Here is a 27,483-nt window from a genome sequence, read left to right as displayed (position 1 = left end):
GGTGGGGAGAGAGGGATAAATTAGGAGGTTGGGATTAACAGATACACACTACAATATATAAAATAGATAATCAACAAGGACCTACTATATAGCACAGGGGAACTCTACTCAATACTCTGTAATTGCCTATATGGGAAAAGAACCTGAAAAACAACAGATATTTGTGTATGTATAACTGAGTCACTTTGCTGTACACCTGAGACTAACACAACATTGTAAATCAGCTATATTCCAATATAAAATAAAAATTAAATTAAAAAAATAAAAAATAAAATTAAATAAATAAAAGGTCCTATTCTCTTTATGCCATTTTGAGAAGAGTTTTATTATTTTATTAGAAAGTTACTCTGGAAATTAAAAAATAAAACCCAACATTAAAAAAAAATCTCACCCACTCAAATTAAGTTGCTTTAAAGCATGTGGCTCTCAATTATTTTTTCCCCAACGGGTCAGCCTTTGAAAAGAACAAAAGGTTACTTATCCTGCCATAGGGCGAGCTATTTGGCTCTGGTTCCTGTTGAATTAATACCACTTTTCAGGGATAAGGCAGTATGAAAATGTGAGAAAAGTGTGTCAAGGGATAAGTGACATGGCACAGACGAAACCATTTAATTGAGTAGTCATAAAGGTGTTTAATTGCACCTGGGACATCTTTGTTTGCTATTAGCAAGGGTCCTTGTTGCATTTGAAGGGTTCTGATTTCCAGGATGAAGAGGTGGACAGTGTGTTAGTTAAAAGCCATGAAGTTTATTTATTTATTTTTATTTTAAATTTTTTTTAATTTTTTTTATTAGTTTCTGCTTTATAACAAAGTGAATCAGTCATACATATACATCTGTTCCCACATCCCTTCCCTCATGCATCTCCCTCCCTCCCACCCTCCCCATCCCACCCCTCCAGGCGGTCACAAAGCACCGAGCTGATCTCCCTGTGCTCTGCTAAAAGCCATGAAGTTTAAAAACCTTTTCCTGAGGGTTTCATTTGCTAACTGGAGAGTTCGGGTCGGGATTTGTTCTGCCTGCTCCTCTTATTGTTTTTCCCCTTGTTTCTATTAGATTTTAATCAAATTAGGACAGGGTTAACTTAAGGTTTTTCATTGGAAATTTTTGGTTATTTAAAATATATGTCCCTATCAGAGGTCAGTCCAACCTATGTGAAACTAGGTGCTCCAAGTTGAGCAGTCCATATAGAGCCCTCATATGCTGCCTGTTTTCTCAGCCTAGGAAAGTTCACAGTCCTCAGTTTGCTCAGTACCAAGACCCCTTTTGTCCAGCATCACATGGAAATGATCATGTGATCCCTCATCTTTCTTGGAAATAATTCAGAATGACTGAGGTTTCCAGGTGTTTGTGCAATACTCAAACTTCTTGGGCACACAGTGCTCCTTTACATTCCTTTTTGTGCCAGCATTTCACCCCCTCTATAGTTATTCCTTTCGCCCACAGTAATTCCCCTAACATTAGTGTAGACTCCCTGTCCTGGACCTGGTGGTATTCCTGCTTAGTTTCTTCTCCATACTTTACACCTAGAAAGAAAAAAAGAATCTCTCTTGGCTCCTTAAGGATAAAGAAGAGAGCCTTCTTTGTTTGTTTTCGTTGTTGTTTGTTTTGTTTTTTGTTTTGAATTTCTGCTTTTTTGTAATAATGAAATAGTCCCTTCCTGCTTATACACATGGCCTTGATTAATGTACTTTGTGCGCATGTAACTTGATCCTGGAAACATAAAAACTTGTTCTCTAGTTTTCTCTATTGAGGAACAAAATTAGCTCTCAACACATTTTTTGGTAAGCGTCAGTACATGTTTAAAATTTATTGTCTTATCATCTGCTGATTCTAGGGAAACAAACAATGAAAGCATTAGTAACATTTTGAATTATAGGACAAAATTATGGTCCTTTGTAATTCTTTTTTTTTTAATTTTATTTATTTATTTATTTATTTTGGCTACCTTGGGTCTTCATTGCGGTGCACGAGCTTCTCATTGCGGTGGCTTCTTTTGTTGCGGAGCACGGGCTCTAGGCACGTGGGCACAATAGTTGTGGCTCATGGGCTCTAGAGCGCAGGCTCAGTAGTTGTGGCATGTGGGCTTAGTTGCTCCACGGCATGTGAGATCTTCCCGGACCAGGGATCGAACCCGTGTCCCCTGCATTGGCAGGCGGATCCTTAACCATTGCACCACCAGGGAAGTCCCTAGTTCTTTATAATTGCTTTAAATGAAATTTATAAAAACAGAAATAACTCTCAAAAGCCTAAACTATCTGGTTGGCTTGTCAGAACTCAGTTCAGTTCAGCTAACAATTATTGAGCACCCTTTAATGTGTAAATCACTGAGCTATAACTAATTTCAGCTGGTAATACAGAAAAAATGTAATGGATTTAAAAAGTTAAGGAGAAAATCTGATGAGGTTAACTGCATCCTTAATTTCTACTCAGTCAAAATTGCAAACACCCTAAAATTCCATTTACTCAGATTCTTTTCATTTTCTCAACCTGAACTCTCATCAGATTAAAACATTTTTGAGAACTCAGGCTAGATGTCATGCCAACAATTTCAGTTCAACTGTGTTAGAGATTCATAAGGGAGAATGGGTAGAGTGAAAGGAAAACAATGTATTAGAAGGTAGAACGGACATCATTTAAAAGAAGGAATGTAAACGCATAAAGGTAGATTTGACCTTCTCACTACAGCAAATAAAATATAACTAATAATAATTAATAAAATTATTGTTATTCCTACTTTTTTAGCAAATATTTGCTTACAGCCTGTTCTGGGCCTGACTCTTCTAGGCCCCTGGAATATATCACAGATGAAATATCTTGCTTACGTGGTGCTTACATTCTATTGGGAGGAGAGTAAGGCATTAAATGATAACCATACTACATATATAGCTTACCTAGAATGTTAAGGGTGGTAAGTACTGTAGAAAAAAAATCAAGCAGGACAAGAGGGAACAGAAGTGGGGTTGTTACAGTTTGAAATAGGATGGTCAGAATAGATCTTACAGATGAGTGCCATCACTCTGGCTGCTGTGTTGAGAATAATATTCAGAGGGCAAGGCTGGAAGGAAGGAGACCTGTTAGGAATCTATTGCAGTAATCTAGGGAGAGGTGGAGGTGCCTTGGACCAGTGGCTGTAGTGAAGGTGGTGAGAAGTGGTCATATCCTGAATATATATATATATATATATATATATATATATATTTTTTTTTTTTTTTTTTTTTTTTTTTTTTTTTGCGGTACGCGGTCCTCTCACTGCTGTGACCTCGCCCGTTGTGGAGCACAGGCTCCGGACGCGCAGGCTCAGCGGCCATGGCTCACGGGCCCAGCCGCTCCGCGGCATGTGGGATCTTCCCGGACCAGGGCACGAACCCACGTCCCCTGCATTGGCAGGCAGACTCACAACCACTGCGCCACCAGGGAAGCCCCCTGAATGTATTTTGAAGGTGGATGTAAGAGGATTTCCCGAGGCATTGGACATGAAGTGTGAGAAAGAGAGAAGCCAACATGTGATGGAGGAGGAAGACAGAGGGTATGGGGCCTGCAAGCAGAAGGAGAGAGTGATCATCTGTACTGAGTGCTGCTCATTGCTCCAGAAAGATGAAGACTGAGAATCGATCATTGGTTTTAGTGGGGACTGGGGGGTCGTTGATGAACTCGATTCATGGTGACCTTGATGAAACAGTAGTTTCAGTGGAATGGTAAGGGCATGATTGGTGTGGGTTCAGTTAAGGGAGAAGGAGGAGGGGACCTGGAGACCAGGAACATAGACAAATCTATTTGAGGAGTTTTGCCACAATGGACCTGTACCTGATGGGGTCAAGAGAGGGTTGTTTTTTGTTTTTTTAGTTTTAGATGGGCGAATTAATAGCATGGATCAGTACTAATGGGAATAGTCTTGGGTGGGGGAGAGGATAATACAGGAGAGAAAGGAGTAAAAGGTCCTGGAGTAGCTCCAAAGGGATGAGACCTGGTGAATGAGTGAAGGAAGGGATTGGCTTTAGGTCTGAGCGAGGCTGGCTCACCCATGCTAACAGGCTGGAGGCAGAGCCTTTTGATAGTTTACTAGACAAGGAAGTAGATGATCCCTAAGTGTCCTGGGGAAGCAAGGTCTCAGCTGAGAGTAAGGATGGGAGGGGAGGCGTTGGGAGTTTGAGAAAGAAGGAGAGGGTGTGAAATTGCTGTCTAGAGGAGTGGGAGAGGGCAGTGTATTATGACTTCCAGGCAGCATTGGGGGCCTACTTGGCGGTCACGATGAGACTGGTCAGCAGTTACAAATTTCCTTCCAGCCACATTCAGCAGCATGTGTGCAGGTGTGGGTGAGCAGAGAGTGGTGATGAAGAACACACAGCAGAATGAGAGGTGCCAGGGAGTGTTTGTAATAATTGATCGTGGAATTTACGATGGATAAGGATGAAAGGAAGGAGACCAAGGGGGCGAGGGACAGTGTAAAACTGGCAGAATTGATGGCTTGGAGTTGCTGATGGACTCCAAGGATTGTTGGAGTTGAGACACTAGTGAGAATGGACTGAAAAGGTAAGGAATGATGTTCAGAGATGGGGATGCATGAGCTCACGATCATGAGTTGTAGTTATTAGTCATGACAAGGTCAGGGTATAACCATGACAGTGAGTGGTTAAGGCAGGGCAGAAGACACATTTATTGGAGAAGAATTCAAGAAACAGAGAGGCCAGAAGGTTGGACGTTTCACCAGTATGTGTATTGAAATTACGAAGAATTAGGGGTCACATTGGAAAGAGCAACAGTGGGGAAGGAACTTAAACCTTTGAGAAATGATGAGGAATGACAGAGGTAAGTAGATGACTGTAATAGTGGGGACTGTCTGATGCCATGAGAGTTAAAGCTGGAGCATTTCAGGGACAAAGAGAGTGGAAAATGATCTGGAAGTAGCAGCGAAGAGCAAGGAACTAGTGGTCCAAGGTCTGTAAGAGAAAGCAGTGCTGTCACTTGGGAGGGCTGTGGGGAAAGCAGAGTTCTGGGTTAGGGTGGAGGTTCAATTAGAGCTGAAAGGTGAAGAGGGTAGTGGGCACATAAGGGAATTTTGCTGATGGTCTGTTATGGATTTCAGCATCAGTGAAGGGTTTCAGGAGTTAAGGAGAGGTGGGAGATGAGAAAAATTGGGGGACGTGCAGAGTCTTTTGGAAATTAGAGCGAGAATGGAGGGGGACCTGAGAGTGTGTGAACTGTGTGTGTCTGTGTGTGTGTTGACGGGATGTAAGCAGGGACACAGGCACAGTGAGATGAGATCTGGTGAGCCCGCGGTAGGTGGTGGGGACAAGGCTGTGAGCATTAGGCCCAGGGAAGAGTGAGTGTCTGGATTGCTCTCACCCCTGTCCAGTAGGATGAGGAGATCTGGGGAAATGGAAAGACAGTCCCGTGTGCAGGGTAACCCCTGACCTCAGGGTTGAGGGTGTCTGCTGGAGCCGAGGGGCTAGAGATGAGGGGAAGAATGGTGTCGGGATGGAGCTCTCTCCAGCCCTGGGGAGGAAGGGAGGATCCACACCAAGTGTTCCGATCTTTCCCTGGACTCCTGCCTGGTTAGTAAAAGTGAGAGCTGGCACTTCTCCTGTGTTTCCTTGGTGCCAGGGTCTGTTCACTCTGAGTGAACCACTAACAGTCTCTAGCGGTGAGTACTTCTCACCTTATTCCACGAGGAACCTGCCCCATGTCACACAGCTACTCAGTTAACAGAGGCAGGATTTGAACTCAGGTCTCTCTGACTCTAATTGCAGCAGATTTACAGTTAATTCAGTGACAATATATTCTTCATGATAAATATCAAGACTAAACTGCTGCAACTTTATGAGCCCTTTAAAATGTATTCAGATGTTCTGGGTTTATCTGAAGTACCGTGTGGTGTTGGCTTAGACTGCAAGTCCATTTGGATTAGAAACCCCCCTTTTTTTTTTTCACAGGTCCTTGTACAGCACTGTCAAGGTCATGTAGGGGCTAATTCTTGTCGGTAAAATATTAAAAACCGTTGTCTCTTGCAGTTAAACGGTGGCTTTGAAAAATATCTCATTTCAACGTGCTCTATTTCCAAAACACTTCTTGGACAAACACCTGAAATTTAAACTAAGTCCTAGAACGTTTATAAGCTTGTGAGATACACACACATACCCAGAGTGACAGACCTTTGAAACGTTGATTTGTTCAAATGGTTTCTGAGGCTTCTCGTTTCCTAACTGCTATTGTCCTTTTTAAATAGCTGAACAGGAAGACACTCAGAAGAAAACCTTCACATGCTGGATAAACTCACAGTTGGCAAAGGTGAGGAAAAAGAGAGCAAATCAAGCTATAAATATATATTTAAGTGATTCCTCCTGTTCCCTCAGTTTTGGTCCCCAAAATGGCACTGGTGACATGTAAAAGGTTGAAAAAATGTGAATGTCACCTTGATCTTGTTTTGATATATCTGTTATTCTTTCCCAACACGAAAAGGGGGCATTTTTGTTAAGGATATGGGAGACAGTGCTAGAAAATATTTAAAGCAGTAACATCTCTTTTATCAAATGAAATTGTAACAAGAAGTCATATATGTTGAGTGTTATGTTAGACACTGTTGTAAGTACTTTAAATGTACTGACCACTCGTTACGTTTCAGTGACTTCACAACATTCTATGAGACAGATAGTATTGTTCGTGTTTAAATAACAAGGAAACTAAGGTACAGAGACGTTGTGTGACTTCTCCAAGGTCCCACAGCTTACAAGTGATAGTGCTGGGATGCAAACCCAGGCAGTCTGGACCCAGAGGCCTTGATCTTAATCTCTGTGCTATCCTGGCCTTCAGTGATCCAGGTGCCTGGAATAACCTAGATACAAAATGAATGAGCCTCTTCACCCAGGCTACCCATCCCAGCACAGTGCTCGTCATTCTAAAAAGAGGAAATTCATAAACAGGTTACTCCAGAAATGTAATCTCCCCAAATGGGTCACTATTGGCTGATTCTGAGCATCTTGAATGCCACTTCACTGCACAAGTTTTAAGCTCTCAGTGAAAGCTGAAAGAGTGTTGTGTTACTGGAAATTTGCTGTGAGATAAGTTCACTACTTTCCTTATCATGTTTTGATGTGGAACTTTGTGTGTTTTCTACATTCTGTTAATTAAGAAGAAAATCACTACTGAATCTTAGCTTTTGCAAAGATGCAAAAGCACATTTATGAGGTTCTTAAAAGTTATCGTGTTTTTGGAGCAAAGTTTCAATGATTACTTTTCTTGTGACCTTTTGTAGCACACCCCTCCCTCAGTTGTATCGGACCTATTCGCAGACATTAAAAAGGGGCATGTCCTCCTGGACCTGCTGGAAGTACTCTCGGGACAACAGTTGGTAAGCTTTTAAAACAACATTAAGAAATTTTGTGGATTAAAAAAAAAATCACATTTCTGAGTAATATATTTTGCTTGAATTTCATAGCCTCGAGATAAAGGATCTAATACATTCCAGTGTAGAATCAATATAGAACATGCCCTGAGATTCCTAAAAAACCGATCAGTGAGTATGAAATTCACATGAAAATTCATTGGGGAGATAAATGCTGTGAAATATTTTCTCCTTTTAACATGCATTTCTTTTTTTTCCAGATCAAGCTAATAAATATTCACGTTACCGATATTATAGATGGAAACCCATCCATTATTCTTGGCCTAATTTGGACAATTATACTACACTTTCATGTAAGTAGTTTGATGATATGAAAAGTATTCCTGTTCTAATTACCACAGTATGAAATAAGTGTAATGCAATAAGTGTGACTTGATGCTAGAGCTTCTTCCAGAAATAGGACCCTCTGGAAGTCTTGTCAGGTGGAAAATTTATAGCAGACCCTTTGCCACTTATGTTATTCTTCAACTGAAAATTAAATGCTGAATTATCATGATATCCTGAAATATCCATGGTATCAGCACCAGTCTGAATAGAACTTGCCATGGTAAATTTTTGCTTATTATTGTTTATTTACTCTGTCAGAAGAGAATAGGAAGCTTCTGGAGTAAATTCTTGAAAATTAACCCATTAAACTTGGTTAAATCTCCCTATTTTTGAGGTCCCTTGTCTATTCTAATAATCCTGCAACATCTAGTTCTGTCCCAAGACTGACTCATAGCTTTCATTTCATTCCACAAATATTTTTGGGCACCTACTTTGTGCTAACTTTTGTGCTAGGACAGTAAGAAGATAACAGGGGGCACTTCCCTGGTGGCACAGTGGTTAAGTATCCACTTGCCAATGTAGGGGACACGGGTTCAATTCCTGGTCCGGAAGATCCCACATGCCATGGAGCAACTAAGCCTGTGTGCCACAACTACTGAGCCTGTGCTCTAGAGCCTGTGCGCTGTAACTGCTGAGCCCCACATGCTGCAACTAATGAAGCCTTCACACTCTGGGCCCCGTGTGCCACAACTACTGAGCCCGTGTGCTGAAACTACTGAAGCCCACACACCTAGAGCCCATGCTCTGCAACAAGAGAAGCCACTGAAGAGAGAAGCCCGTGCACTGCAACGAAGAGTAGCCCTTGCTCACTGCAACTAGAGAAAGCCCTCACGCAGCAATGAAGACCCAACACAGCCAAAAAAAAAAGAAAGAAAGAAAGAAAATAACAGAATAAGTAGGTTATAGTCCTGACTTCATGACACTTACGACTGATAAATACATTCTTTCAGGCCTGGGACTTTGAATTAGTGTGTGTTTTCTGTAGCTACTTAAAAAGTTACATGTTCAGGGGCTTCCCTGGTGGCGCAGTGGTTGAGAGTCCGCCTGCTGATGCAGGGGACACGGGTTCGTGCCCCGGTCTGGGAAGATCCCACATACCGCGGAGCGGCTGGGCCCGTGAGCCATGGCCGCTGAGCCTGTGTGTCCGGAGCCTGTGCTCCGCAACGGGAGAGGCCACAACAGTGAGAGGCCCGCGTACCGCAAAAAAAAAAAAAAAAAAAAAAAAAAAAAAAAAAAAAAGTTACACGTTCATTATCTCCATAATTACTTTAAAAATAACTTTAAAAATTATATGGGAAACAAATGCTTATTTTAGGAAAGCTAGAAAATAACATAACTAATTTATATAAAATTTCAAACATACAATATGAGACTTTATATGATTCCTGGATACCTATATTTGTAGTGATAGTAGAATAATATATGTGAGGATGATGAAAACTAAATTTAGGATTTTAGTTTTCTTCCTTTGGGAAAGGAAGGAAATGGAATCGAAGGGGGAAAGACAGAAGGCTCAAAGTGTATTTGTGTTTTATTTCTTTAAAAAGTTATGAACCAAATGTGGTAAAATGTTAAAATTTGATAATTCATAGGCATTTTAAATATTTTTCCATACTTTTTAGGACATTTGAAATATAATTTGAAATTTCAATATAGATAACTAAAAGAAAATAAAGTCGTCTGTAATTCTGCCACTCACAGATAACCACTTCAATTAATTTGCTGTACAGTCTTCATGACATATACAGTGGGAATTAATATATATATTCATGCATGTATGGTCTTAAACAAAATGGGGTCATGCTATCCATTACTGTTTTCAAGTAATTCTAATTTAAATCTTTCTGAATTTATATGTATTTTAATGGAAGTATGATGTTCTGTTGTAAAGCACTGTTGTTTCATTAAGGGACAGTCAGAATGCTCACAGTTATCTATGACTGTAAGCAATTCCAAAAAGACTACCCTTAAGATAAAACTTTTGCATATAATCTTAATTATATCCATGGGCCAAATTCCTAGAAACGGCATTCTTGGGCCATAAGGTTTGCAAAATTGTAGCTTTTTAAAGTTTTGTTTTGGGCTTCCCTGGTGGTGCAGTGGTTAAGAATCTGCCTGCCAGTGCAGGGGACACGTGTTCGAGCCCTGGTCCTGGAAGATCCCACATGCCGTGGAGCAACTAAGTCCATTCGCCACAACTACTGAGCCTGCGCTCTAGAGCCCGCGAGCCACAACTACTGAACCCGCATGTGACAACTACTGAAGCCCACGTGCCTAGAGCCCGTGCTCCACAACAAGAGAAGCCACTGCAATGAGAAGCCTGTGCGCCTAAACGAAGAGTAGCCCCCTGCTCGCCGCAACTAGAGAAAGCCCACACGCAGCAACGAAGACCCAACACAGCCAAAGATTAAAAAAAAAGAATCAATTTAAAGTTTTGTTTTAATATTGTAAATAAACCTTTGTTAAAAGTATACGACACACAGAGCAAACTGCACAAATCTTAAATGTAGAGCTTGATGAATTTTTGTAAATTAAACACATCCACGTAACCACCATTTAACTGAAGGTAAGATGATAGAATATTGCCAGCATCCCAGAGCCCCCAGGTCTTTCTCCCAGTCACTGCCCTCCTTCCCTAAAGATAACCACTACTTTGATCTTTATCATTGGTTAGTTTAGCATTTTAAACTCCATATAGACAGAATTATAACTGAATTATTTTGCATACACTATATAATCTTTTCTACCTGACTTATTTCACTTAACATCATGTCTGTGAGATTCATCCTCGAGGCAGGTATCAGTGGGTCTTTCCTTTTTATTGCTGTATATGAATATACCATTGCATGAATATACCAGAACTTATTTACCATTCTACTGTTGACGGGCATTTCTTTTACTGCCAGTTTTAAGCTATTACAAATAAAGCCGCTAAAAACATTCTTGTATATGCCCTTTGGTGGTACAAGCCCTTATTTCTGTTGCATATTTATCTAGGACTGGAACTGCTGGGCTACAGGACATGTGATCTTCAGCTTTAGTAGATACTGCCAAACAGTTTTTCAAACTTGTTCTGATTTACACTGTTACCAGAGTTTGAGAGTTGCTTGCTCCAATCCTTGCTAATACTTGGCATTAAAAACTTTTATTTTAGCTATGCTGTTGTGTGTAATGATTTATAGATGTTTTAAAATGTATTCTGGATACAAGTCCTTTGTTGGGTATATATAAATTGCAAATATCTTCTCTGACTCTGTGGCTTGCTTTCTCAAATCTTTAGTGAACAGACGTTCATAATTTTAATGTAGTTCACATTTATCAGCTTCTTTTTTTTTTGGTGGCTAGTACTTTTTATGTCCGTTAAAGAACTCTTTCCCTTTGCCAGTACCATGGAGATATTCTCTTACGTTATTTTCTAGAATAGTTCTGCCCAATAGGACTTTCTGCAATGATGGAAGTGTTCTGTACCTGCACTGGACAGAACAGTAGCCACTAGCCACTTGTGGCTATTGAACACTTGACATGTGACTAGTATGACTGAGGAACTAAATTTTAAATTTTATTTAATTTAAATTTAAATAGCCACATGTGGCTAGTGGCTATCATATTGGACAGCACATTTCTAAAAGCTTAATCATTTCACAGTTTACTTTTAGCTCTACAATCTTTCAAGAATGAATTGATTTGTTTGAGTATGTTATGTTAAGGCAATTAAGATTTTGTTTTCCATACGGCTATCCAGTTGACCCAACACTAATTATTGAAGAGACCATCATTTTCCTACTGCACTGTAGTATCACCGTTATAAATCAAGTAGTCATATAGGTATGGCTCCATTTTCAGATTGTCTATTCTGTCCCATTATTTATCCTTGTACCAATACTATACTACATTAATTTCTGTAGCTGTACAGTCAGTCTTGATATCTGAGAGTGTAGTTGTCCAACTCATTCTTCAAGATTATCTTGGCTTTTTTGCTCTTTGTATTTCCGTATATATATATTTTTTGAGATGTAATTGACATATACCATTGTGTAAGCTTAAGGTAGATAACATGTTGATTTGATAGTCATACAAATTTTATAAGTAATGTTAATTTACACACATGCAACTGCTGGAATTTTAATGAGGATTGATTGAATGTATAGAATCATTTGGAAAAAGCTGACATCTTTTAAATAATGCATCTTTTAACCCATGAATATAACATTTTCATTTTTGTTCTGTTCAAAATACTTTCAAATTTTCATTATGATTTCTCATTTGACCCATGGGTTCTATCACAATCTATGGCTTAATTTCTAAATATTTGGAGGTTTGTTATATCTTCACTAGTACTGATTTCTAGCTTAATTTCAGTGTGGTTGGAAAATATAATCTGAATTATTTCAGTCCTTCAAAATTGCTGTGGCTTGCTTTATGGCTCAGCATGGTCAATTTTGGTAAATATTCTATATGCACTGGGAAAGAATGTTGATTCTGCCATTTTAGGTGCAATGGGGTATGCCAACCAGATCAAATTTGTTCATTGTATTGGTCACACCTACTATTATTGGTTATCTGGTGAGTCTGTCAATCATTGAAAGAAGTGTACATCTTTCAGTAATACTTCTATTATGTTTCTGGATTTATCTTTTTGTTTTGTTTTTGTTTTGTTTTGTTTTTTGTTTGCGATACGTGGGCCTCTCACTGTTGTGGCCTCTCCCGTTGCGGAGCACAGGCTCCGGACATGCAGGCTCAGCGGCCATGGCTCATGGGCCTAGCTGCTTCGTGGCATGTGAGATCTTCCTGGACCGGGGCACGAACCCGTGTCCCCTGCATCAGCAGGCGGACTCTCAACCATTGTGCCACCAGGGAAGCCCTGGATTTATCTTTTAATGTTTTCTCTAGGTATTATCATACTGCCCTCCAAAAAAATCCAAACCAATTTACGTGTTTCCAGTTTCTGGTATTCACACCATCACTGACTGTTACCTTTAAAAAATTTTTGCCTGTGTTATGTATGAGAAAACTGTTCTCTTGCTGTATATATTTAGATTTCTGAAATGACTAATGAAGTTATTTTTCATATACTTAAGGGCAGTTTTTTCTTGCTTGGGATTTACCTCTTCATGTTTGACTATTTTTTCCTGTATATATATTTGTTAATGGTTTATAATCAAGGATGCCAGTCTCTCCAGAGAGATTCTCGACTAGCAGTTCAGTTTGGCTCAGTTCAGTTTTGATGGACAGAGGTGGAGCACCAGTGAAGTGCTCTATAAGCATGCTGCAGGGGGTGAATAGATGCCTGCCCTTGATGTGGAACGCCACATGCTTGGGTGAGAGCAAGTCCCAAAAGCCAGTGTGTAGCCCCAGATGGCAAATGCTGTTATTCAAAGGTTTGTCCAGTGCTCATTTCACCATGAGTAAATTGTCACTGTTACACGATAATTTTTAGGTCTTGTTCTGGCTGAAGGTTTTGCCTCAATGCTGCTATCCTATGATTCCATACACGTTAACGATTATTATGTCTTCCTTAGATTGAGGAGCTTGCCCGGACTCTTTCTTGCAATTACAATCAACCTTCCCTGGACAGTGTGAGTGTGGTCGACTCATCTCCTACCTCAAGTCCTCCAGCTAAGAAATGCTCCAAAGTCCAAGAAAGATGGCAGATGTCTGCAAAGAAGGCTCTTCTCCAGTGGGCTCAGGAGCAATGTGCCATGTAAGTAGTTTGCTCCACCAGAGGAGACACACAGGGCAGCTGTACCCACCAACACAACCTTACCAACCTCCAGGTCTGAAAATCAGGCCAAATAGGAATAACACCCACCTGAACACTTCCCTCTCATAAAAAGAAAATGCTCACTCTCCCCCTTCCTCTCACACTGAATCTTCCATATGTGGACCTCTGTGAGCTCAGCCACACTTGGTTTTGAAGACCAGAAGGTGGTATCATCTGGGTAACTTACCTCACTCCCACACCCATGTATAGGTGGCCTATTACTGTGTGCAAATTAAGTAGTCTTTAAATATCTTTTTTCTTTAGGCACAATTCCCCTATGCATCTGGAAGGTGGATTTAGATTCAAAAAGTTTTGCCATACTAGAAGCTCTTTAAAAGTCGGGACTCTATCTTAGTTGACTGTGTATTCCCTTAATTTTAGCCTAATATGTGTTCTTGGTAGGTGCTCCATAAATGTGTTGAGTGGATGAATGAAAAATGAGTGAATAAGTAGCCAACTCATAAAATTATCCCTTGGAACTCTATAGGGCTTCATGAAAGACCATGGTCCCCATTGTTTAGAAACTCGTAGCTCAATTAGGAAACAAAGAAACAAGAGAGTAGGTGTTTTAAAAAAAGGAGATGATAAAGGGAAGTTAATGCTTATAATTTCTTTTTTTTTTAGTTTTTTTTATTATTAATTGTTATTGGAGTATGGTTGCTTTACAGTGTTGTGTTAGCCTCCAATGCACAGCAAAATGAATCAGCCATACACATGTAGTTATGCCCTCCCTTTTGGACTTCCCTCCCATTTAGGTTACCACAGTGCACTAGGTAGAGTTCCCTGTGCTATACAGTATGTTCCCATCAGTTGTCTATTTTATACATAGTGTCAATAATGTATATGTGTCAATCCCAGTCTCCCAATTCCTCCCACTATAATTTCTTTTTTACATAGGAAAATGTTTTCTGCTCTTGGGATACATTTACTTTTTCAATTTAGCCAACTGCTTGGATGGAGTTTAGGAAAATAAGGAATTAGGATGCAGGAGATCCACCACAAAAAGACCTATAGAGTTCAAAAGGCATTCTTTGTCACATCATAGCATTGTCCAGATAAACAGAGGCATAAAAATGTTGCTAAGCCCTCTCAAATGTTGGCCTTCTGAGTAACTGCTTCCTAATGAAAGGCTAAGATGTTAATTTCTGCCTTAACTTTCTGTAGTTGTCATTCATCCTCTGTATTCTGTGAGGGGACACAAATATACATGCATATCTTACAGGTTTTAAGTATATTAAATGAACTTTTTCTTGAATTTCCTGGAGATAATTTTACTTCAGTTTCCTAAATTTTTAAAATCCAAAATATAGCATGTGTGAAGAGCATTATTACACCATATTCAGATTTGTTTCACTTATGCTTAAATACGCTTCAAACCCTTTCAAAGTCCATATATTTTACCAAGGTTTACCTTTTCCCCATGTCCGTCCTTATTTTTCAACTATAGAGTTTATGCTAAACGTACTAAGATGTAGTAGGTAATTCTTAAGTATTTCGTCAGGAGTTTATTCTAGTTTTGGCTGTCATTGGTGGTATTACTGGGTGACTTTTGTTTGAATATTCTGTGATTCTCTAGGGCTCAGATGTAAGGCTATGTTGTAAGAAATATGTGGTATTTTTTTTTATTTCTGAAGGAGATGAATTGGGCCCCCATTTGTGATGTCTGCATGAGCCTAGACCCTGCCAGTCACTCTGGAGCCAGCCCCGCCCTCTCCAAGGCCCGGTAGCAGCACGTTCTGTATGGCACTTGTTTTGGCCCCTCAGGGCAGAGCTGAGTTCCCAGCCTGGTGCTGTATGGAGCGTGGTGCCTGCTGGTCGACCCTGAGCCGGCTCTGGCCCTCTTAGCGCTCTGGTGGGTCCGGCCCCGCTCTCAGCCCCACCGCCACCCCCCGTAGCCATCAATTTAGTTGAGTACTTACACGCGCACACTGAAGGTGGAATACCAGGTTTTGAATTCTGGCTCCCAGCACTTTCTAACTGGTAGCCTTAGACACTTAATCTCGTTGTGTTCAAGTTTCCTTAATCATAAAACGTGGACAGTACTAACACTTCATAGGGTTATTATGTGCATTACAAGAATTGTGTTTTTTTAAAAAAAACATTTGCAACAGTTTCTGGACACAACGGGCACCATATGTGTGTTTGTTAAACGACCTGAAAATCACTGCCTACTATGTAGTTTGTCATAATCATAGTTTAGGCATTTTTCCTAAGGGATCCAGGAAAGCCCAGGTCATCTGAAGCAGATTATTTCTTGAGTAGCTTTTATCATGTATACTTTTGATGTATACTTAAATTAGTCCATTGAATTTCCTTGTGTTTTTATGGGATATTAAAGGAAACTATAGTTGTTCTTGAATATTTCCCACATTTTGTAGGCAACTATATGCTTTTACAAAATCTTCAGTGATCTCTTATTGAACACAAATTGAGTGGTTTGAGATATATATGTTAAGCACCTTTTTATGTCAGGCACTGTTTGCAGGGTGGGTGAGTCTAACATGATGGGCAAGAAAGAAAGGGCCCCTTTTCTCAAGGGGCTTGCACCTTAGTGGGAAAGACACATGAATAAATATGATAATTATAGTTGGCCATAAAGTTAGGATGGACTTATGATATGGTTGAGAATGTCAAGGATAGGAAGAGGGTGCCCTTATTGTAGGTGGTCATGGAGTGCCTTTCTTTTTTTAAAAATTTTTATTGAAATATAGTTGATTTACAATGTTGTGTTAGTTTCAGATGTACAGCAAAGTAATTCAGTTATACATATATATATAAATATGTATATTCTTTTTTTACATTCTCTTCCATTATAGGTTATTACAAGATATTGAGTATATGGTTCCCTGTGCTATACAGTAGGTCCTTGTTGGTTATCTATTTAACATATAGTAGTGTGTACGTCTTTCTGAGGAGGAGACCTTTGAGCTGAGACCTGAAGGAGAAGGCTTTAGGTGTATGAATCTCTGGGAGAAAGAGTGTCCAGGCAGAAGGATTAAAAAGGCTGTGGAGAAGAAGAAATGAAGCCAATGTTACTGCATATTGGAAGGTGGAGATATTGAATAATGTCCTCTGAACTGAGAAGGAACTTTAAGGCTGAAGAATGAAACAGACAACTCCATAAAGTGCAGTTATGAAATTTATTGTGGATAACTTATAGGCAGGATCAGGCGGACAAGGATCCAGAGGCATTCAGAGCTGCACTCACTCCATGCCCTCAAAAGGGATACAGGGAGATTTAAAGGGGCCAAAGCTAAAACAGAATCTGACTATGAAAGGAGAAGTATGTCTGCACCAACAGGAACCAGGGGTTTTTCCTCTCCCTGGGGTCTCATGACCATTAACCATCTGTGTCAGCAAAAGGCATTCTTGCAGTTTTCATATCAGATGGGGAACTTATCTGGCTTGGGCACATTCCTTGTGAGCAGGCTAAAGCTTGGTCATGCAGAGAGAACAGGGGGTAGGACTGCGGGCCTAAGATGGAGCTGACAAAATGGAGTCAGTATGGTCTAGCCACATACTGCAACATTGTAAGAGAGGAGAGATGTAAAGGTAGGAGAGGTAAGCAGGAAACAAAGCTTGTCTGGCCTTGTGGGCCAGACTGTGAGATGTTATTCTAAATATAATGACAAGCTATGATGGGTTTTCTTTAAATAACTTTTTTATTGTGATAAAATATACATAACAAAATTTACCACTTTAACAGTTTTTAAGAGTACAGTTGAGTGACATTAAGTACATTCACAGTTGTGTAACCATACCTGCTATCTGTCTGCAGAACTTTTTTCATCTTGCAAAACTGAAACTCTGTATCTAACACCTCCCTTCCCTATTCCTCCCTCCCCTCAGCCTTCCCCTGGCCACCAGAGGTCTACTTTCTTTATCAGTGAATTTCACTCTGTTTGGTACCTTAAGAGAGTGTAATCATATAACATTTGTCCATTTGTGACTGGCTTATTTCATTCAGCATAATAATAAAATAGTTTCATCCATGTTGTAGCATATCTCAGAATTTCCTTACTTTTTAGGGCTGAATGATATTTTATTGTATGAACACACCACATTTTGTTTATGCATTCATTCCTGATGACCGGTTCTAAGCAGAGTAGTGACAAGGTCTATCTATTCAATGAGCTATTGGCCACTGACTTGGCACAATGTATCATTTAATTGTTTCCAGTGAGAAATAAAATTAGTCCCTCTAGTGAAAGGAATTTAACAATTAGTAGAGGCCCAGCTTAGTCTTGAGCCAACGGATTGCTGAATGAAGAGCATTAAACTCGAGTGAGAATTGTCACGTGAAGGGCTTGTAAGACAGATTTCAGGCGCATTTCCAGAGTGTGATTCAGTGGACCTGGGGTTGGGCCTGAGAATTTGCATTTCGAGCACGTACAGCCACGTGACGCTGCTGCTGCCGGGGCCACGCTTTGAGAAGCAGTGCTCTGGAGCGTCGCGAGCCTCATCACACTTGGCATTTTACTTTAATTTGACCCCATGGTTCAAATAAAATATATTCCTAGAAGGATTGATTTGATTTATGTGATTGGCAGAAATTAGTTTTAATTCCTGATGAATAGAGTGGAGGTGCTCTGATGTAGTCTTTTAGATAGTGTTTATCGTGTTTTTATTCTTTTGTCATAGGTTTGAGTCTGTCAGGGTGACAGATTTTAAGGCAAGCTGGAGAAATGGGATGGCTTTTTTGGCTGTCATTCATGCCTTGCGACCAGACCTGATCGACATGAAGAGTGTGAAGCATAGATCCAACAGAGACAATCTGAAAGAGGCCTTCAGAATTGCAGAACGAGAATTAAAAATCCCCAAAATGTTGGAACCAGAAGGTAAAGAAGCTTCTTTCTTTGTAAAACAATGTCCAGTGTGAAGTGGATTTGAAAACAGTACCCACATATGAGCAAACATAACAGCATTATATTTTAGTCCTGAAGGGTTTAACTTTAAACTCTTTATTAAGTTTCATGAAATTAAGAATTCCTGCCAGTTAGTTAACCTCAGTAATTGCAGGGAGGATGTCACAGCTGAAACCAAACGATGCTGTTTTGGGGAATAATTTTGAGTCTTTGTCTTAATTTTCTTTTATTGTGTTCTATATTTCGTCCTCCTTGATTCTATTATTCTTTTCTAAAATATCTCAAGTAAGATATTTCTTTGAGTGGGTTATCTATGTCCCCTTTCCTAGTCCCTCCCCCTGGTTAAAGCTGAGCCTCTATGAGGACAGAAACTGCTTTTTCTGTTTTTTCTCTCTCTATGGCTGGCTCAGCTTTGCCATTGATTGTGCTAAATCAGTTTTGTTGGATTGTTAGGGACTTCCCTGGTGGTCCAGTGGTTAAGACTGTGCGCTTCCAATGGGTGCAGTTTTGATCCCTTCTCAGGGAACTAAGATCCCGTGTGCTGCACGCCGCATGCCACACGAAGCGGCCAAAATAATAATAATAATTTTGTTGGATTGTTAACAACATAAGCGAAATCCTAAATACTGTCTATATTCAAAGAGATAATTATCAGGTTATACTTTAACTTCATAAAATTAAGATTTAAATAATTCAATTCTTCTGGAAAAGAACTTTACTTTGGATTGTGTTGTTTCATAATTTGCCCAAAGCTTGCTAAAAAAAAAAAACCCAGTAAGGTCATAAAAAAGGCATGTAGGGTTAGTGAAAGTTATAATGAACTAACAGGTCAAGAGATACAAATTCTAGTCTCAGCTCTACAACAGGGGTGTGTAGGTCAATGTTTAATGTTAGGCTCTCTGAAACAGTGTGTGTGTGTACATATACATGTCTATTATAAATTTTACAAACATAAATGATGTGTAGCACACAGTTTACAAATAATAATAAAATATATGATGCACTTTATTATAACTTCCATATAGCCCCCAAATGCTTTTGTTGATTTTTGCCAAACTCTTGTATCAATCTGTAGCCAACTTAAGGTGCAGTTGCTGAACCAGTGCAGTTCTGACATGCGTGTTGGTGGATAACTTCCTTTGCATTAATGAGTAAGTGTAACAGCAAAGAGGTATGTCAGATCTGCACTTGTTCTTCAGTGATGTGAATGACTTCTTTGCTGGGAGAATACTGGAAGAATTCGATTTTTGTTCCATTCACAATTTGACAGCTATAGACAGGACATGCTTTTAAGATTAACCTGCATTGTTAACAATATCTCCATCCTTTTCTTGGCACTCAACAAAACAGCAAATCAAGCCCTCATCTGCTGATTTTCTGTGGTATAAATCTTGCCACCAATGTGAAGTCACTGAATACATTGGGAAAAGATGCACAGTAGCACACCATTATAATTTCTATCATACAGATACAATAGACATAACCTTAGAGGTGTGGATATTAGTAAAATGCAGTGAAATGCTTGGGAAGTGATGTGTTTTAAGTATTTATTACCTTTGGTTTAATATAATGTATGTAATTGTGCATTTATAGAATTTAAATTTTAATGCTGACTAAAATTTTCAGCAGTTTCATAAGTCAATTGTTAAACAATCAGCTCTCAAGCTGCTGTGAGCACACCACTGACTGACTGTGGCTTTGTCACTTAACCTTTCTGGTTTTAAATGCTGTATTGAAATATAATTCACATACCATACAGTTTACCCATTTAACTGTACAATTGAATGGTTTTTAGTATATTCACAAAATTTTGCAACCATCATCATAATCAAATTTAGAACATTTTCATCACCCCCCAGAATAAACCCCGAGCCCATTAGCAGTCCCTCCCCATTTCCCCCATCCCCCATCCCCCCACACAGCCCTAGGCAACCACTAATCTACTTTCTGTCTCTATAGATTTGCCAATTCTGGAGATTTAACATGAACGGAATCATACAATATGTGGTCTTTTGTGACTGGCTTATTTTTTTAAAATTTATTTTATAAATTTATTTATTTACCTTTGGCTGCGTTGGGTCTTTGTTGCTGCATGCGGGCTTTCTCTAGTTGCATGAGCGGGGGCTGCTCTGCGTTGCGGTGAGCAGGCTTCCCACTGCGGTTGCTTCTCTTTGTTCCAGAGCACAGGATCTAGGCATGCGGGCTTCAGTAGTTGTGGCACGCGGGCTCAGTAGTTGTGGCACATGGGCTTAGTTGTTCCGCAGCATGTGGGATCTTCCCAGACCAGGGTTCGATCCCATGCCCCCTGCAATGGCAGGTGGATTCTTAACCATTGCGCCACCAGCGAAGTCCCTGGCTTCTTTAAATTAGCAGAATGTTCAAAGTTCATCCATGTTGTAGCACTTATTGTTAAAAATAATGACAAAAATTTTTTATTTTTAGATATACTTTATTTTTTAGGACAGTTTTAGATTTATAGGAAAATTGGGAAGACAGTACAGTAGGTTCCCATATACCCCACACCCAACTTTCCCTATTGTTAGCATCTTACATTAATACAGTATATTTGTTACAATTAATGAACCAGTATTGATATAATAAAGGCAATACTCCATTCACATTTTCTTTGTTTTCCCCTAATGCCCTTTTTCTCTTCAGGATCCCATCCAGGATATGTTACATCTAGTCATCATGTCTCCTTGGGCTCCTCTTGACTGTGACAATTTCTCAGACCATTTTTAAAAATTTTTGATGACTTGACAGTTTTGAGGATTACTGGTCAGGTATTTTGTAGATGCTGGAATTTGTGTTATGCTTTTTCTCTTAATGCCAACTTGACATCACTGTTGTTGTTGACGTTGATCGCCTGGCTGAGATAGTGTTTGTCAGGTTTCCCCACTGTGAAGTTACTCTTTGTTTCCCCCCTTTCCGTACTGTACTCTTTGCAGGGAAGTCACTATGCACAGCCCACACTTAGGAGAGTTATGCTCACTCTCCTTGAGGGCAGTTTAGCTACATAAATTGTTTGGAATTCTGCACAGGAGATTTGTCTCTTCTCCTCCATTTATTTACTTATCCAACTATTTATTTGTATCAGTGTAGATTCATGGATTTTTTTTATACTTTGGGTTGTAATCCAATGCTACTTTGTTTATTTTATTGCTCAAATTAAAAAAAAATTTTATACCTCTGAGTTTTGGCTATTGAGAGCTCTTTCAGTCAGCTCCTGTGCTCCTTTGCCATATCCTCAGTGTGGGGTTGGCTTGTTTGTTTTGGCACTACAAGATGCTCCAGGCTCATCTTGTATACTTCCTACTGTAGTCTTGGATCAACCATTCCTCCAAGGAGCCCTGGTTCCTTTTACTGAAGAATGGTATTAGAAACCAAGATCTGGGTGCTAGGTGTGCTTGTTGCTACTGGTTTCTAGCCTTTTTGGACCTCAGTTGTTTTTATAAGAGTTAATTATGTGATATTCCCAAGTTCACAGTTAGCCTAATGATTTCATGTTTCTGTATATCAGGTTTGTCATTAGTTTGGCTTCATGTTGCTTGTTAATAATTCTGCTTGTTTAACTTTCCCCCATCTCTTTGTTTTTTCTCCCTCCTTTCCACCCCCCCCTTTTATTTTGCCCAAAAAAGAAAGAACCTTTTTGTCTTTTCATTAATCTTTTCAAAATTTCTTCATTTCCCCCCATGCTGTGCTCTATTCCCTATTTCTGTGTTTTCTTTTAACACTTCTTTCATTGTGATTCACCAAGTCTTTATTATTAGTGTAAACTATTTTCTCTATTTTAGTATGTGAAAATAACTAGGCAATTAGTGGAACAGACAATTTAATGAAAACAAATTTCCACTTTGTAAATGATTGCCCATAATTCATTTTACATAGCTTAAATAATAGCTCAAAAACATGAAATACGTGATGATTTTTTTTAAAGAGAGGGGGGACCTTTTTTTTTAGTTTTAATTTTTTTAATTAATTAATTAATTGGGCAGCATCAGGTCTTAGTTGCGGCACGCGGTATCTTCATTGTGGCATGCAGGATCTTTTATCGCAGTGTGCGGGCTTCTCTCTAGTTGCGGTAAGCGGGCTCTAGAGCATGCAGGCTCAGTAGTTGTGGGGCGCACGGGCTCAGTTGCTCCGAAGCATGTGGGATCTTAGTTCACCGATTGGGGATTGAACCTGCGTCCCCTGCATTGGAAGGTGTATTCTTAACCACTGGACCACCAGGGAAGTCCCCATCATGATTATTTATGCAAACCAAATACCACAGTCATACTTGAATAAGAGAATTATCTTTTGACACAATTTTGTTAACACATTTAATCATTATGCATAGCCTCATATACAATGAGAAAATTTAAAAGAGAGGTATCCAGCTAAGCCAGTATCATTATTTTATGTATCTCTTGATATTTATACTTTTTTCAATAAAAGATAGAATAACTTAACTCTTAGGGATCCTTTCTTTATGGAATCCCTACTCCCAGCTCTTTATTGATATGTTTAATGTGCTTACTGCCTTGGGTTTTATCATTTGGTTATAGATTAGATTCAATTCCTCCCTCAACTGACTTAGAGCACTCACTGGGCCCAGTAAACATGCTTGCTAAAGCATGCATAGTGTGTTGTATTTGTTTATTTGTTTTTCTCCTAACTGCAGGCTCCTCAAGGGGCAGATAATGTCTTAAGGCATCTAGCATCTACTCAAGGGTCTAGCATCTACTTGCTGAATGAAGGGATGAAACATAAGCCCATAAGGGCAAGGACTGAGTCTTACATATCCTGCTTGTGACCTGCATTTGTTGGCTCTCTATAAATACGTGTTGAATTGCATTTAACAGAATTAATAAATAAACACAGATTTCCTTGTCAATATCATCATTGGTTGTTTTGGTGGAGTAGCAAAAGACATCCCCAAATTAAGTGTTCATTTTGTCTGTAACATATTGTAATCTCTTCTTTGTGATTTTGTGATCTACTTAATTTATTATATGCCTGGAGATGTTCTGTACTTAATGAATTTATAATATTTTTAACTTTGTTTAAATCAGCATTTTCCAAATTTATTTCACCATGGGCTCTTTTTTTTTTTTTTTTTTTTTCTTTTTGCGGTATGCGGGCCTCTCACTGTTGTGGCCTCTCCCGTTGCGGAGCACAGGCTCCGGATGCGCAGGCCCAGCGGCCATGGCTCACGGGCCCAGCCGCTCCGCGGCATATGGGATCCCCCCAGATCGGGGCACGAACTCGTATCCCCTACATCGGCAGGCGGACTCTCAACCACTGCGCCACCAGGGAGGCCCACCATGGGCTCTTTTAATGCAAAACAAAGATTGGTCCATAGAAGGCTCTCAGTAAATGTATTTGCTCCACAAATGAATGAATAAAATCTTGTGGATGTCTTGAACAAATCTTGTATACAACATATACTTTTGGAAATGCTTTACTGCACAAATGCTGAGACCAATGTGTCAGGAGTGGATTCCAGTTGCTCTATGTTTCTGCATTCCTGGAGGACTTTCTGCACTGTGTCACCAGAAAGAGGAAGGCTTACCTTTCTCCTATCCACCTTCCCTGACTACTCATGCCCTCATACATACAACATATACAGTGACATTTTATTATTAGGAAACTGAGGCTGTGCAATACTCCTGCCAGGATTCAACCCAGCTCCATCTCACTTTGGATCTAAGCTCTTAACCACTGCATAACCTTGGTGCAAGGGTGAGTGAGCAGAGATTGCTTGGCTGGTTGACTATTTTGGTTCATTTCAAGTTCATTTCAATACTGTTCTTGAGTATTAATTATAGTAAATCACACCTATAGCTGACTGATAGTGTGGCATATCTTGCAGATGTGGATGTTGTTAATCCTGATGAAAAGTCAATCATGACCTATGTGGCACAGTTTCTGCAGTATTCAAAGGCTGTACCTGGGACTGGAGATAAAGCCCAGGTATGTCTTTATAAGTACAAATCAAGCTCATTTTTTTTGTACCCTACTAATAGTTTAATTTTTGGCATTGAGGCATAATTTGCACACAGAACTCAAATGTGCAGTTCAATGAGTTTTGGCAAATGCACACCCCATATAACCATACTTTAATCATGACGTAAGACATTTCTATTACCCAGATTGTTCCATTGTGCCTCTCTTCTGTCTGTACTCCTCCACCTGAAGCAACCAATATTCCAATTTCTTTCACTATAGATTAGTTTTGCTTGGTTTTTTAAAGTTAAAAGTGGTAGTTTATTAAACTTTGTTGAATTATCTAAAACAGCATTTAGATACGTACTATATAGGACAAATTAAGTTTAGCAGGCTTTTAAAAAAGTCTAGAGATATCAGATTTTTGTCTATTGTAATTTTTATCAGCTTTATTGAGATACAATTCATATACTGTAAATTAAGTCATTTAAAATTTACGATCAATGGTTTTTAGTATGTTTACATAGTTGTGCAACCATCATCACAATCTAATTTTAGCATATTTCCATTTTACCTGTTCTTTAGCTTAGTATAAATGGAATCATATAATCCATATAAACAGAAGCATTGTGTTCCACTCTTAATCCTTGTTTGTTGAGATACTGTTGAATTACCATCAGACTGCCATTTGTTTATTCAATTTTTTCCTTTGACTTTCAGTCAGTTGCACAGAATATTGTGGGTGGAAATTTCTTAAAAATCACTGAGCTGAAAATAAACATTTTTTCTGCATCTATAAAGATGAATGAGTGCTGTGAGTTTAGTAAAATGTTTTTGAATATTATTTTAAAATTTAAACTACTTCCTCAGACATGTAAACATGTAGTCATATTATCACATTTGCTTTGACATAAAATTTAGGCCTATGTTTTTCCAACTGTTATGTTTGAGGCACCAAGCCAGATTGTTGCTGACTCTGGAAGAGAGACTCAAGCTGAGACACGGGCTTATAATACACTTCACTTATTTCTGACCTGCTGAGGAGCTCCTGTTTTCTAATTAATTTTCTTATCAAAAAATAAAACTAAAAATTCAACTGTCCATGAAATCAGTTGCAAAAATATATAGAAAGCACTGTTGCTTAATAGAAGGAAAAAAGTAAAGGAAGGTTAAAGGAGAATGGAAATAAGATGCAATTTCTTTTGCGTTATCCTCTCCCTGTAAAATTTGCCTCCAAATGTGTGCAAGCTTACCGCCTAAACGAGAATCTAAAGAAGAAATAATTGTTGCCCAATTCCATAGGATAGCTTAACCAAAGCTTTTAGTAGTGTTATTTTTAGGATCTTTAAATTGTTCAAGATATTTTTGATGTCAGTATATTTAGTAGATGTAAACATCTGTTAACCCATGTTTAGATTTATTGGAAAGCAGTATTCTGAAATGCCTACTATAAATAAATAATTCAGAATAATGTTCTCTAAAATGGAAGAATAATGAAAGTGGGTAAGCCAAAAAAATAGGGGCTTGCTTGCCCTGTTTCTTTAGCACGTTATATTCAGATGGTAGTTTCAATCCATTTTAAAGTTTAAGGTGTTACATGAACAGGCAAAATTCCTCTTTGGCACAATGAGTCATTGGTGTGTAGTGATTACACTATTTCACTGATGTTTGAAGTTGTTAATTTTATTGTTTAAAAAAATCACAAAGTATATTTAGGCTAGAGTTTTAAATGTGTGTGTGTGAATTACAGGGAAAGGTGAAAGATGCTATGGTCTGGTTAACTCTGCAAGAGAAAAAGCTACAGAAAATGCTAACGGATTCAGAAAATGAGACCTACTGTAAGAAGTATGAAGTAAGTATGACTTTAAACAGTAATTTATTTGTAGTTTACTCTTGGGGAAGAGTAGGGTGTTTTTAGAAAAAAACTTACAGAGTTAATTGTTTAAATACTAAATTAACTCCAAGTTTTAGTGTTGAGTTAGAAGGACCAAGCTTCTCGAATTTTAATGTGCATAGGAATCACCTGGGGAATCTTGTTAAAATACAGATTCTAACTCAGTAGTTCTGGGATGGGGCCTGAGATTCTGCATTTCCCACAAGCTCCCAGATGGTGCTGATGCTGGTGGCCCTTAGAGAACTTTGAGTAGTAAGGTTTTAGAGTGGGGACTGGCAAACTGGTCTCTGGGCCCCAGCACCTGTTTTTGTAAATACATTGTTATTGGATACATTATCTTATGTATTATATATTACATATTATAATATATATTATATGAGAGCCATGCCCATTAAAGTATTGTTTGTGGCTGCATTCTCACCACATTGTTGAATAGTTACAGCAGAGACCATATGGCCCACAAAGCCCAATATGTTTGCTATCTTACTTATCTTATAGTACACGTTTTCCAATCCCAGGTCTAGAGCAGAACATGCTTTTCAGAATGAATATTGAAGGGAAAAAGATTAGGAAATCAGAAATGGAGCCATCCCAGAATTACAGTTCAGGGCTTCAACCAAAATGTCCTTTGGGAGTAATGACAACTGTTACTGTCACCATGTATTGAACATTTGCTATATATCAGGCACCTGCTGACAAGCGTTTTTCAGGTTACAACATCTTGCTGAGTATGGCATGGTTATTCCAGTTTTACAGATGAAGACAAACAAGACTTAGAGGGACTAAGTGATTTATCTAAAGTTATATAGCTACTGAAAGGTAGAGGTGGGACTGGAATGAAGTCTGGATTCAAAGCCCGAGCTCTCTTTAGTCTTGATGCTTCTCCAGGGTAAGCAGTTATTCCCCACACCATTTTGAAAGATACTGTCAGGAGCCAAAGTGAGGGCTCCACAGTCTTCTTTCTTAGAACCCAGTCTGTGCAACACTGTGCCCTTCACCTGGTCTCCATCCTGAATAAGGAGGAGATACACTCCTGGGGCTACACAGCACTTAGCACTTCTAGACCTTCATCCCCCACATCGATTAAGAGAGGGAGTCGGATGAATCCGGTCTTTCCTACACTAACATTCGGTGGATTGTGTGACTTGCTCGCCACACCATTCTTTTAGGATTGGAGCCATCAAGGAAGGAAGACATTCTCATCTTCCTTTCTCCTGCATAGGCTTCTTGTGCTTTTTGCCTCTTAGCTCTGGCCTGAAATTTTTTTCATTGACAAGGTGCTCAGCGTCCACAGGAAGTGCCTTGCT

At 39.2% G+C, this 27,483-nt stretch overlaps 1 protein-coding gene across 1 annotated transcript in view; it reads left to right on the top strand.

Moving 5' to 3' along the window:
* Positions 1 to 27,483, top strand: part of SYNE2 (spectrin repeat containing nuclear envelope protein 2) — a 345,609-nt gene that overhangs the window by 79,230 nt on the left and 238,896 nt on the right. Inside the window, exons 3-10 of the mRNA XM_060096039.1 lie at positions 6,226 to 6,287; positions 7,252 to 7,347; positions 7,435 to 7,512; positions 7,602 to 7,694; positions 13,248 to 13,429; positions 18,131 to 18,327; positions 24,209 to 24,309; positions 26,033 to 26,134. Coding sequence (XP_059952022.1) covers positions 6,226 to 6,287; positions 7,252 to 7,347; positions 7,435 to 7,512; positions 7,602 to 7,694; positions 13,248 to 13,429; positions 18,131 to 18,327; positions 24,209 to 24,309; positions 26,033 to 26,134 — 911 coding nt within the window. The remainder of the gene's footprint in view (positions 1 to 6,225; positions 6,288 to 7,251; positions 7,348 to 7,434; positions 7,513 to 7,601; positions 7,695 to 13,247; positions 13,430 to 18,130; positions 18,328 to 24,208; positions 24,310 to 26,032; positions 26,135 to 27,483) is intronic.

The sequence above is a fragment of the Mesoplodon densirostris genome, chromosome 4 (genome assembly GCF_025265405.1).
Source record: "Mesoplodon densirostris isolate mMesDen1 chromosome 4, mMesDen1 primary haplotype, whole genome shotgun sequence".
Taxonomy (NCBI): domain Eukaryota; kingdom Metazoa; phylum Chordata; class Mammalia; order Artiodactyla; family Ziphiidae; genus Mesoplodon; species Mesoplodon densirostris.
The sequence above is the reverse complement of the archived record's forward strand: the minus strand, read 5'-3'. Positions and strand labels throughout refer to the sequence as shown.